At 45.1% G+C, this 13,132-nt stretch overlaps 2 protein-coding genes and 1 long non-coding RNA gene across 41 annotated transcripts in view; 2 read left to right on the top strand and 1 right to left on the bottom strand.

The window, feature by feature from the left end:
- The window catches only part of LOC118382007 (gasdermin-E-like), a 64,602-nt gene that overhangs the window by 31,620 nt on the left and 19,850 nt on the right, over positions 1 to 13,132 (bottom strand). For 7 of the 35 annotated variants that reach the window (XR_008124608.1, XR_008124612.1, XR_008124614.1 and 4 more), the window contains exons 3-6: positions 4,828 to 5,032; positions 1,566 to 1,740; positions 1,331 to 1,451; positions 1,039 to 1,164 (exon numbers count right to left, since the gene is read on the bottom strand). The exons of 26 other annotated variants lie outside the window; for them this stretch is intronic. Coding sequence is in view for 5 of the 9 variants with exons in the window: in XM_052512094.1 (XP_052368054.1) it covers positions 1,039 to 1,164; positions 1,331 to 1,451; positions 1,566 to 1,740; positions 4,828 to 5,032 (627 nt within the window). In the remaining 4 variants the exon portion in view is untranslated. The remainder of the gene's footprint in view (positions 1 to 1,038; positions 1,165 to 1,330; positions 1,452 to 1,565; positions 1,741 to 4,827; positions 5,033 to 13,132) is intronic. 2 more of the 35 variants (XM_052512098.1, XM_052512091.1) reach the window with 2 other exon arrangements.
- Positions 1 to 13,132, top strand: part of LOC118380690 (gasdermin-E-like) — a 68,109-nt gene that overhangs the window by 49,604 nt on the left and 5,373 nt on the right. The window lies entirely within an intron of this gene.
- LOC127926631 (uncharacterized) lies at positions 4,011 to 4,821 on the top strand. Its single transcript, XR_008124672.1, has 3 exons — positions 4,011 to 4,145; positions 4,195 to 4,439; positions 4,489 to 4,821. It is a non-coding gene; the product is annotated as an uncharacterized LOC127926631 (long non-coding RNA).

The raw sequence follows: 13,132 nt of genomic DNA, 5'->3' as shown, positions 1-13,132 counted from the left end.
AGTAGACTACATGTTGACCAGACGTTCCATTCAGTAGACTACATTACATGTTGACCAGAAGTTCCATTCAGTACACTACATGTTGACCAGACGTTCCATTCAGTAGACTACATTACATGTTGACCAGAAGTTCCATTCAGTACACTACATTACATGTTGACCAGACGTTCCATTCAGAAGACTACATTTCATGTTGACCAGACGTTAAATTCAGTAGACTACATGTTGACCAGCCGTTCCATTCAGTAGACTACATGTTGACCAGACATTCCATTCAGTATACTACATTACATGTTGACCAGACGTTCCATTCAGTAGACTACATTACATGTTGACCAGACATTCCATTCAGTAGACTACATTACATGTTGACCAGACGTTCCATTCAGTAGACTACATTACATGTTGACCAGACGTTCCATTCAGTAGACTACATTACATGTTGACCAGACGTTCCATTCAGTAGACTACATTACATGTTGACCAGACGTTCCATTCAGTAGACTACATTACATGTTGACCAGACGTTCCATTCAGTAGACTACATTACATGTTGACCAGACGTTCCATTCAGTAGACTACATGTTGACCAGACGTTCCATTCAGTAGACTACATGTTGACCAGACGTTCCATTCAGTAGACTACATGTTGACCAGACATTCCATTCAGTAGACTACATGTTGACCAGACGTTCCATTCAGTAGACTACATTACATGTTGACCAGACGTTCCATTCAGTAGACTACATTACATGTTGACCAGACGTTCCATTCAGTAGACTACATTACATGTTGACCAGACGTTCCATTCAGTAGACTACATGTTGACCAGACGTTCCATTCAGTAGACTACATTACATGTTGACCAGACGTTCCATTCAGTAGACTACATGTTGACCAGACATTCCATTCAGTACACTACATGTTGACCAGGCGTTCCATTCAGTAGACGACATTACATGTTGACCAGACGTTCTATTCAGTAGACTACATGTTGACCGCTAAACAGGAGACATTACCCTCCACTGGCATTATTACCTTTGTTCAGATTTAAGGGGCTGTTGGCATCAAAGTCGCCTACCAGGTCCATAATTCCATCCTCTTCAATCTCGTAATTTGACCTAACCTTTTCAAAGCCCCCATTGTTGGAGAAAAGGCACAGCTCTGTGGACAAGAGCAGACAACAGTCATAACCAGTAACACACAGACAGATACAGTGGCTGTACTAAATACAGTGGATATAATAAATACACTGAGGAACATAGACGCTGGCTGTGTACTTTACCATGCAGCTATACCTGGGACATTGATAAACCATACACTTCCTCACCAAACTTTCCATTGCGTTTGACCTTGAGTTCAATCAGACTGAAGGCCACGACAGTATATTCAGGAATCTTCAGCGACACATCACTATCTGTCTGAGTACTGCCGCTCTGCTTCATAGAGGCCTGTGGAGGAAATGTAAAATCAGTCAGAGACGTTTGGTGCCCGTTTTCCACTCATGAAAATATGATAAAAACATAATTCACTTCAGTAGAACGCCTAGTAATCTTTCTTCCTACCTTCACGCTCAGGGCCACGCAGGCGCTCATGTTGGCTGCTGCATTGCCACACTTCCGGACTTTGTTTGTGACCGGGCAAGGTTGTGATGTCATAATCCTCTCCGTCAACACCCCTAATATTGCCCTGGGCTTCTCCCGGGTCTGCTTGATCACAGGGTGGGTCATGTCCAGGCGTCTGCAGGAGGGACCCAAATAAATTATGTTATACAAAATATAGAGTGGGCGAGCAAATATTATTTAAAGGTACTAGTTATGCGTCATACAGAGGGTTATTCTTGAACTGCCATTTACTTTACATCCCTTTTGCCTTTGCAACCATGAAAACCCTTTCAAGGCTCTCTTCAATCTGTAACACTGAAGTGTTATGGATTACGCAAAATAAAAGTAAAAGTCATTTCCGTTTGAGCCGACATATGCAGAGTTTACCAGGGAAATAATAATCATGCATTTATTTCAATCACACTGCAAAGCTGAATTTCCGTGATCTGGATTGAGTACAGCCCTAAAATGACACATAGTTTTAGTTGATATTGAACTGTTTATCAATGTGAAAACAAGTCCTATAATAATGCAAAACATTATTTTGATTTATTGTTTAATGAACTTAAGGAAAGCAAATGGGTTTGTCCCAGTAGTGATGTGTAGAGTTGTAGGGACATGTTTCAGGGATTTAGAGACATCTATCTATTATTTTGAATGATAGAAGTAAAAGTATTTCATATATTGTATAGATCAATAAAAACAAAGAAGGCTATTAAAATACTTTTTTAAAACAAATGTAATATGTGTCCTTAAGCTTTATGTCATCAGTGTTCCCACCTTATAAATCACTCATTAAAAAGATATAAAAAGGACATTAAGCATTCTCTCAAGTGGCAAACTGTTGTTATACTAGCTAATCACACCCTTTAACTACAGTATGTCAGACATTTGAGTATTTTGTTGATCATTTGGTGTGTGTCTAAATAAAAAGTGTATTTGCTGTTACTCAATTTAAATGAAGGGAAATTACATTTTGAGCAAAATACTTAATCATATCTCTTTAGTACATTTTTTAAAAGGTTAATGACATTAGATTTGGACATAAACGCTGCAGACTGTACATGTCTCAAGTGTAAATGACCTTCCATGGTCCGGATTGAATCTAGACCCTGCGATTCTTTAGTGTTATGCTGATTGTGATAGCAGTGAGGATTCTAAGCTGTATTCTAAGTATGAATCTAGACCCTGCGATTCTTTATGCTGATTGTGATAGCAGTGAGGATTCTAAGCTGTATTCTAAGTATGAATCTAGACCCTGTGATTCTTTAGTGTTATGCTGATTGTGATAGCAGTGAGGATTCTAAGCTGTATTCTAAGTATGAATCTAGACCCTGCGATTCTTTATGCTGATTGTGATAGCAGTGAGGATTCTAAGCTGTATTCTAAGTATGAATCTAGACCCTGCGATTCTTTAGTGTTATGCTGATTGTGATAGCAGTGAGGATTCTAAGCTGTATTCTAAGTATGAATCTAGACCCTGCGATTCTTTAGTGTTATGCTGATTGTGATAGCAGTGAGGATTCTAAGCTGTATTCTAAGTATGAATCTAGACCTTGCGATTCTTTATGCTGATTGTGATAGCAGTGAGGATTCTAAGCTGTATTCTAAGTATGAATCTAGACCCTGCGATTCTTTAGTGTTATGCTGATTGTGATAGCAGTGAGGATTCTAAGCTGTATTCTAAGTATGAATCTAGACCCTGCGATTCTTTAGTGTTATGCTGATTGTGATAGCAGTGAGGATTCTAAGCTGTATTCTAAGTATGAATCTAGACCCTGCGATTCTTTAGTGTTATGCTGATTGTGATAGCAGTGAGGATTCTAAGCTGTATTCTAAGTATGAATCTAGATCCTGTGATTCTTTAGTGTTATGCTGATTGTGATAGCAGTGAGGATTCTAAGCTGTATTCTAAGTAGGAATCGAGACCCTGCGATTCTTTATGCTGATTGTGATAGCAGTGAGGATTCTAAGCTGTATTCTAAGTATGAATCTAGACCCTGCGATTCTTTAATGTTATGCTGATTGTGATAGCAGTGAGGATTCTAAGCTGTATTCTAAGTATGAGGAAGTTGCTAAATCAGTACAGTTCCACTTCTTTGTCATCTGATAGAACTTCAACCAGAAAACGCCCTTTTAACAACCAGTATACAACCTGACCATGATGTCAGATTAGATGCCAGCATGACCGCATTGCAACCCATTTTGCCTGAAGGTCTTGGGTCTAAATATTGACTCCTTGGGCAGGTGAACCGTATGATTGTAGTTAACATACCAACCTGGACTCCTTGGGCAGGTGAACCGTATGATTGTAGTTAACATACCAACCTGGACTCCTTGGGCAGGTGAACCGTATGATTGTAGTTAACATACCAACCTGGACTCCTTGGGCAGGTGAACCGTATGATTGTAGTTAACATACCAACCTGGACTCCTTGGGCAGGTGAACCGTATGATTGTAGTTAACATACCAACCTGGACTCCTTGGGCAGGTGAACCGTATGATTGTAGTTAACATACCAACCTGGACTCCTTGGGCAGGTGAACCGTATGATTGTAGTTAACATACCGACCTGGACTCCTTGGGCAGGTGAACCGTATGATTGTAGTTAACATACCAACCTGGACTCCTTGGGCAGGTGAACCGTATGATTGTAGTTAACATACCAACCTGGACTCCTTGGGCAGGTGAACCATATGATTGTAGTTAACATACCAACCTGGACTCCTTGGGCAGGTGAACCGTATGATTGTAGTTAACATACCGACCTGGACTCCTTGGGCAGGTGAACCGTATGATTGTAGTTAACATACCAACCTGGACTCCTTGGGCAGGTGAACCATATGATTGTAGTTAACATACCAACCTGGACTCCTTGGGCAGGTGAACCGTATGATTGTAGTTAACATACCAACCTGGACTCCTTGGGCAGGTGAACCGTATGATTGTAGTTAACATACCAACCTGGACTCCTTGGGCAGGTGAACCATATGATTGTAGTTAACCAACCTGGACTCAGGGATTGAAGTGAACGTAAATCTGTCTCTCTCCATTTAGTGTAATATGTTACGTTTCGTATGTATTCATCTGTGGATGTTCATCATTCATTTCGTATGATGTTACTAATTGCAACCCAGATTCACCTGGTCAGTCTGTGATGGAAAGAGCAGGTGTTCTTAATGTTTTGTACACTCAGTGTATGTACAGTATAGGGGAACTCACTTGTCTTTCGAGTAGTTAACCACCTCCTTCACTTCCACCTCCTCCTTCTTCAGTCTGCCAAAGGACGACTCTTGTCCGTTGAAGCATTTTAAGCCCAAGTTAAGTTTTAAATCAGCCGCCAATCCCTCCACATTTCCTTCTGAGTTCATTTCTTTCTTGTCAGCAAATGTCCCACTGTGGTCCACGAAGTCAGACTCCTTCACATCTGAGGGAACATTCAACATTAGAATAGACACATGATCCTTTTCATCATTTTTTCATAAAGGGGGAATTCAGACCCGAGTTATGCGCACATACATTTAATTTATTTCACTTCTATGCACTTTTCTCTCTACACGTATTCCGACCTTGATTGAATTCCCTCATAATACCACCTTCACACACACAGAAACCATGAATAAGGTTGAGCAACCTGTCGGTTCCAAGTGTAAAAACATCGTCTTGGTCCTGCGTAGCTCAGTTGGAAGAGCACGGCGCTGTGGTGCTATTTTACTCACGTTAGTCTGTCAACCATGTCCAATCACCCACCATCTCCATGTCTACGTTTCAAAAGCCAATCATGTATATAGCCATAGCTCACATTACCTATATATCTATGAGGGGCGGCAGGTAGCATAGCGGTTAAAAGTGTTGGGTCTGTATCAGAAAGGTTGCTGGTTCAAATCCCAGAGCCGACAAGGTGAAAAACCTGTCGTTCTGGTCTTGAGCATGGCAATTAATCCCCAACAACTGCTCCCCATGTCCCAATGATGTTGATTAAGGCAGCCCCCCCACACCTCTCTCATTCAGACACATTTCACTTGAATGCGTTCAGTTGTGCAGCTGACTAGACCATCTGTTTGGGAATTAAAATCAGTCAGGTGATATATCAGCATGATTAATATCAGCATGATTAATATCAGCATGATTAATATCAGCATGATTAATATCAGCATGATTAATATCAGCATGATTAATATCAGCATGATATAGCCAAAGTTAACTAATTTGCCATGATGCTTGATTAGCATACTTGCTTGGATACCGACTAATGTCCCATTAACACCATGTACTCTTGTAGGCTAAATGTCATAGAATATGAGGAGTGAAAGAGATGACTGGTTTATTGCTGACGGAAATAAAGGTTGGACTAGTTTTCAGGCCTTTTGGGTGGGTTTTGCGTAGTTAATGCCTGGGAATTTTTTTCTAGACCTGGCAACCCTGCCAGAGGGGCTGTTTTTAATTTTTTTAATTGTACCTTTATTTAACTAGGCAAGTCAGTTAAGAACAAATTCTTATTTTCAATGACGGCCTAGGAACAGTGGGTTAACTACCTTGTTCAGCGGCAGAACGACAGATTTTTAACTTGTCAGCTCGGGGATTCGATCTTGCAACCTTTCGGTTAATAGTCCAACACTAGTCTATGTTCTACTATGTTCTGGTGTTTACCTGGGTTTAAAGGTTTGTCTTCAGGTTCTCCGGGTTTCAGCACATCACTCAGGGAAAAGCCTCTGGACTGGTATTTGGGTTCCTGCCAGAAGCATCCACATCTGGGCCTGGTCTTCACAATGAGTGAGAGGAGATTCAGTTTACCAGAGCTGTCGTTCAGACTGGACACAGGAATCAGGCTACCGTTAGAATCTACTTCCTTCAACATGGATTTTACGGCCTTGGAAATCATGATGGTGGTGGATCGTGTTTCTGGCTGCAGCAGATGACAAAGACACAAATGACAAAGATGTCTAAGAAACAAAACTAGGATGAACACATGAACACTCAATACAACAGCTTCAGAAGAGCATTCTAAATACATTTCACAGTTGTCAAGACACTCAATAATGAAAACAAAAGGTTCACTTTCCCTGGGAACAGAGTAGCATTGCTTTTGACAAGACAGGAATACAAACAGGAAATAATTTCTGTCAAAAATGTTGGTCATTCAAGACAATCGAAAGCATGCTGTCTTTTATTCTGATCTCAACACTGCTTCAATACCTGGTTCCCACTGCTTCTTCCTCTGGGTCCTTATGACTTAGAGATACGTTATGAATGAGATAGGAATATGTGTGAATGCATTAGCTAAGAGTTCATTACATACTAGTAGGAGGAGTCTATTTTACTGGGAAACTGTCCTGTTCCACTCTTACATTCCTGCTCTTCACTTCTGTTTTATTTCATGAGAAAATAACTTCTCTAGCAGCAGTTAGAGCTACATGCCACATTACTGGGAAGTATATTCTGGTTTGATGTGTTGTCATCCTCATGTCAGTGAAGCAGTTTTGGGGAGTAGTTCCTACATGCAATTCAACAAAGCACAGTTTAGTTCCTACAAGTACCTGGATGTTCGTATTGTTAGGTTCTAATACTCAGAGTAAAAACTTGATGGGCACTATGAAAGCTTAAACCAAGTTTATTCATCCCAAAGGATCAAACAGCTGTACTGACAAAGACATGGTTTCACCCATTGTAGTATACATACCTCGCTTTGAGTGGTCTCCTCCTTATCGCTAAAAATGTCATGTTTATTTCTAGGCAGGATGCTAAGTGATATGGGCAATACACGGTTCCTCCCCTTATCAGTACTGACACATATGAAGTGTTCCCTGCACTCAGCCCCTCCCAAGCGTACTTATGGCACCCCTCATGTCTCTATTATAACTAATGATTCATAATATAACTCATGATTAATAATATAACCAACGATTAATAAAATAACTAATGATTAATAATATAACCAATGATTCATAAAATAACTAATGATGAATAATACAACTAATTATTAATAAAATAACTAATGATGAATAATATAACTAATGATTAACAATATAACTAATGATTAATCATTTAACTAGTGATTACTAATATAACTTCTGATTAATCATTTAACTAGTGATTAATAATATAACTTATGATTAATAATAGTTAAAGCTCAGAAATCCAAATCCATCCATATGAACAATGTGCTTAGCTGGAAAGTCCAAGTAGAGTGTCTGCTCCAGTGTCCAACAACACCTCTATTTCCTACACAGACTCAGGGTTATTAGAGTTACCAGGGAATAATGCTCCTGGTCTTCAGGGGAAAGCCCTCATTGATCTACTCTGGTTGCGCGCAATTGGCTGCGCTTGATTGGCGCATTCACAATGGTTCGATGGGTGAGTGAATTCATTGGGACAGTGCAACAGCCGTACTGGGATACTCAGTCAGCTGTAGCCCAACAGCACGTACTGGGGGACTCAGTCAGCTGTAACCCAACAGCATGTACTGGGACACTCAGTCAGCTGTAACCCAACAACACGTACTGGGATACTCAGTCAGCTGTAGCCCAACAGCACGTACTGGGGGACTCAGTCAGCTGTAGCCCAACAGCACGTACTGGGACACTCAGTCAGCTGTAACCCAACAACACGTACTGGGATACTCAGTCAGCTGAAGCACAACAGCACGTTCTGGGGGACTCAGTCAGCTGTAGCTCAACAGCACGTACTGGGATACTCAGTCAGCTGTAGCCCAACAACACATACTGGGATACTCAGTCAGCTGTAGCCCAACAGCACATTCTGGGACACTCAGTCAGCTGTAACCCAACAACACGTACTGGGGGACTCAGTCAGCTGTAACCCAACAACAGGTACTGGGACACTCAGTCAGCTGTAACCCAACAACACGTACTGGGGGACTCAGTCAGCTGTAACCCAACAACACGTACTGGGACACTCAGTCAGCTGTAACCCAACAACAGGTACTGGGACACTCAGTCAGCTGTAACCCAACAACACGTACTGGGGGACTCAGTCAGCTGTAACCCAACAGCACGTACTGGGGGACTCAGTCAGCTGTAACCCAACAACACGTACTGGGATACTCAGTCAGCTGTAACCCAACAACACGTACTGGGGGACTCAGTCAGCTGTAGCCCAACAGCACATTCTGGGACACTCAGTCAGCTGTAACCCAACAACACGTACTTTGATACTCAGTCAGCTGTAACCCAACAACAGGTACTGGGACACTCAGTCAGCTGTAACCCAACAACACGTACTGGGGGGGACTCAGTCAGCTGTAACCCAACAACACGTACTGGGGGACTCAGTCAGCTGTAACCCAACAACACGTACTGGGGTGGACTCAGTCAGCTGTAACCCAACAACACGTACTGGGGGACTCAGTCAGCTGTAACCCAACAACACGTACTGGGATACTCAGTCAGCTGTAACCCAACAACACGTACTGGGGGACTCAGTCAGCTGTAACCCAACAACAGGTACTGGGACACTCAGTCAGCTGTAACCCAACAACAGGTACTGGGACACTCAGTCAGCTGTAACCCAACAACAGGTACTGGGACACTCAGTCAGCTGTAACCCAACAACAGGTACTGGGACACTCAGTCAGCTGTAACCCAACAACACGTACTGGGGGACTCAGTCAGCTGTAACCCAACAACACGTACTGGGATACTCAGTCAGCTGTAACCCAACAACAGGTACTGGGACACTCAGTCAGCTGTAACCCAACAACACGTACTGGGGGACTCAGTCAGCTGTAGCCCAACAACAGGTACTGGGACACTCAGTCAGCTGTAACCCAACAACACATACTGGGGGACTCAGTCAGCTGTAACCCAACAACACGTACTGGGACACTCAGTCAGCTGTAACCCAACAACAGGTACTGGGACACTCAGTCAGCTGTAACCCAACAACAGGTACTGGGACACTCAGTCAGCTGTAACCCAACAACAGGTACTGGGACACTCAGTCAGCTGTAACCCAACAACACATACTGGGGGACTCAGTCAGCTGTAACCCAACAACAGGTACTGGGACACTCAGTCAGCTGTAACCCAACAACACGTACTGGGGGACTCAGTCAGCTGTAACCCAACAACAGGTACTGGGGGACTCAGTCAGCTGTAACCCAACAACAGGTACTGGGACACTCAGTCAGCTGTAACCCAACAACACGTACTGGGATACTCAGTCAGCTGTAACCCAACAACACGTACTGGGGGACTCAGTCAGCTGTAACCCAACAACAGGTACTGGGACACTCAGTCAGCTGTAACCCAACAACACGTACTGGGATACTCAGTCAGCTGTAACCCAACAACAGGTACTGGGACACTCAGTCAGCTGTAGCCCAACAGCACGTACTGGGACACTCAGTCAGCTGTAACCCAACAACACGTACTGGGATACTCAGTCAGCTGAAGCACAACAGCACGTTCTGGGGACTCAGTCAGCTGTAGCTCAACAGCACGTACTGGGATACTCAGTCAGCTGTAGCCCAACAGCACATACTGGGATACTCAGTCAGCTGTAGCCCAACAGCACATTCTGGGACACTCAGTCAGCTGTAACCCAACAACACGTACTGGGGACTCAGTCAGCTGTAACCCAACAACACGTACTGGGGGACTCAGTCAGCTGTAACCCAACAACAGGTACTGGGACACTCAGTCAGCTGTAACCCAACAACACGTACTGGGATACTCAGTCAGCTGTAACCCAACAACACGTACTGGGATACTCAGTCAGCTGTAACCCAACAACACGTACTGGGGACTCAGTCAGCTGTAACCCAACAACACGTACTGGGACACTCAGTCAGCTGTAACCCAACAACAGGTACTGGGGACTCAGTCAGCTGTAACCCAACAACAGGTACTGGGACACTCAGTCAGCTGTAACCCAACAACAGGTACTGGGGGACTCAGTCAGCTGTAACCCAACAACAGGTACTGGGGGACTCAGTCAGCTGTAACCCAACAACAGGTACTGGGGGACTCAGTCAGCTGTAACCCAACAACACATACTGGGGGCTCAGTCAGCTGTAACCCAACAACACGTACTGGGGGACTCAGTCAGCTGTAGCCCAACAGCACGTACTGGGGGACTCAGTCAGCTGTAGCCCAACAGCACGTACTGGGACACTCAGTCAGCTGTAACCCAACAACACGTACTGGGATACTCAGTCAGCTGAAGCACAACAGCACGTTCTGGGGGACTCAGTCAGCTGTAGCTCAACAGCACGTACTGGGATACTCAGTCAGCTGTAGCCCAACAACACATACTGGGATACTCAGTCAGCTGTAACCCAACAACACGTACTGGGGGACTCAGTCAGCTGTAGCCCAACAGCACATTCTGGGACACTCAGTCAGCTGTAACCCAACAACACGTACTTTGATACTCAGTCAGCTGTAACCCAACAACAGGTACTGGGAGACTCAGTCAGCTGTAACCCAACAACACGTACTGGGGGACTCAGTCAGCTGTAGCCCAACAGCACGTACTGGGATACTCAGTCAGCTGTAACCCAACAACACGTACTGGGGGACTCAGTCAGCTGTAACTGTAACCCAACAACAGGTACGGGGGACTAGTCAGCTGGGGGGGACTCAGTCAGCTGTAACCCAACAACAGGTACTGGGATACTCAGTCAGCTGTAACCCAACAACACGTACTGGGGGACTCAGTCAGCTGTAACCCAACAACAACAGCTGTAACCCAACAACACGTATTGGGACACTGCTGTAACCCAACAACACGTACTGGGTACTGGGACTCAGTCAGCTGTAACCCAACAACACGTACTGGGACACTCAGTCAGCTGTAACCCAACAACACATACTGGGGGACTCAGTCAGCTGTAACCCAACAACACGTACTGGGACACTCAGTCAGCTGTAACCCAACAACACATACTGTACAGCTGGGGGACACTCAGTCAGCTGTAACCCAACAACACGTACTGGGGGACTCAGTCAGCTGTAACCCAACAACACATACTGGGGGACTCAGTCAGCTGTAACCCAACAACACGTACTGGGACACTCAGTCAGCTGTAACCCAACAACAGGTACTGGGGGACTCAGTCAGCTGTAACCCAACAACAGGTACTGGGGGACTCAGTCAGCTGTAACCCAACAACACGTACTGGGGGACTCAGTCAGCTGTAACCCAACAACACATACTGGGGGACTGTAACCCAGTCAGCTGTAACCCAACAGCACGTACTGGGGGGGACTCAGTCAGCTGTAACCCAACAACACGTACTGGGGGACTCAGTCAGCTGTAACCCAACAACACGTACTGGGGGCACTCAGTCAGCTGTAACCCAACAACACGTACTGGGGGACTCAGTCAGCTGTAACCCAACAACACGTACTGGGGGACTCAGTCAGCTGTAACCCAACAACACGTACTGGGGGACTCAGTCAGCTGTAACCCAACAACACGTACTGGGGGACTCAGTCAGCTGTAACCCAACAACACGTACTGGGGGACTCAGTCAGCTGTAACCCAACAGCACGTACTGGGGGGGACTCAGTCAGCTGTAACCCAACAACACGTACTGGGGGACTCAGTCAGCTGTAACCCAACAACACGTACTGGGGGACTCAGTCAGCTGTAACCCAACAACACGTACTGGGGGACTCAGTCAGCTGTAACCCAACAACACGTACTGGGGGAACCCAACAGCACGTACTGGGATACTCAGTCAGCTGTAACCCAACAACACGTACTGGGACACTCAGTCAGCTGTAACCCAACAACACGTACTGGGGGACTCAGTCAGCTGTAACCCAACAGCACGTACTGGGGGACTCAGTCAGCTGTAACCCAACAGCACGTACTGGGGGACTCAGTCAGCTGTAACCCAACAACACGTACTGGGGGGGACTCAGTCAGCTGTAACCCAACAACACGTACTGGGGGACTCAGTCAGCTGTAACCCAACAACACGTACTGGGACACTCAGTCAGCTGTAACCCAACAACACGTACTGGGGGACTCAGTCAGCTGTAACCCAACAACACGTACTGGGGGACTCAGTCAGCTGTAACCCAACAACACGTACTGGGGGGGACTCAGTCAGCTGTAACCCAACAGCACGTACTGGGGGACTCAGTCAGCTGTAACCCAACAACAGGTACTGGGGGACTCAGTCAGCTGTAACCCAACAACAGGTACTGGGGCACTCAGTCAGCTGTAACCCAACAACAGGTACTGGGACACTCAGTCAGCTGTAACCCAACAACAGGTACTGGGGGACTCAGTCAGCTGTAACCCAACAACACGTACTGGGGGACTCAGTCAGCTGTAACCCAACAACACGTACTGGGACACAGTCAGCTGTAACCCAACAACAGGTACTGGGACACTCAGTCAGCTGTAACCCAACAACAGGTACTGGGGGACTCAGTCAGCTGTAACCCAACAACACGTACTGGGGGACTCAGTCAGCTGTAACCCAACAACACGTACTGGGGGACTCAGTCAGCTGTAACCCAACAACAGGTACTGGGGGACTCAGTCAGCT

Source organism: Oncorhynchus keta, unplaced genomic scaffold (assembly GCF_023373465.1).
Source record: "Oncorhynchus keta strain PuntledgeMale-10-30-2019 unplaced genomic scaffold, Oket_V2 Un_contig_7986_pilon_pilon, whole genome shotgun sequence".
Lineage (NCBI taxonomy): Eukaryota > Metazoa > Chordata > Actinopteri > Salmoniformes > Salmonidae > Oncorhynchus > Oncorhynchus keta.
The sequence above is the reverse complement of the archived record's forward strand: the minus strand, read 5'-3'. Positions and strand labels throughout refer to the sequence as shown.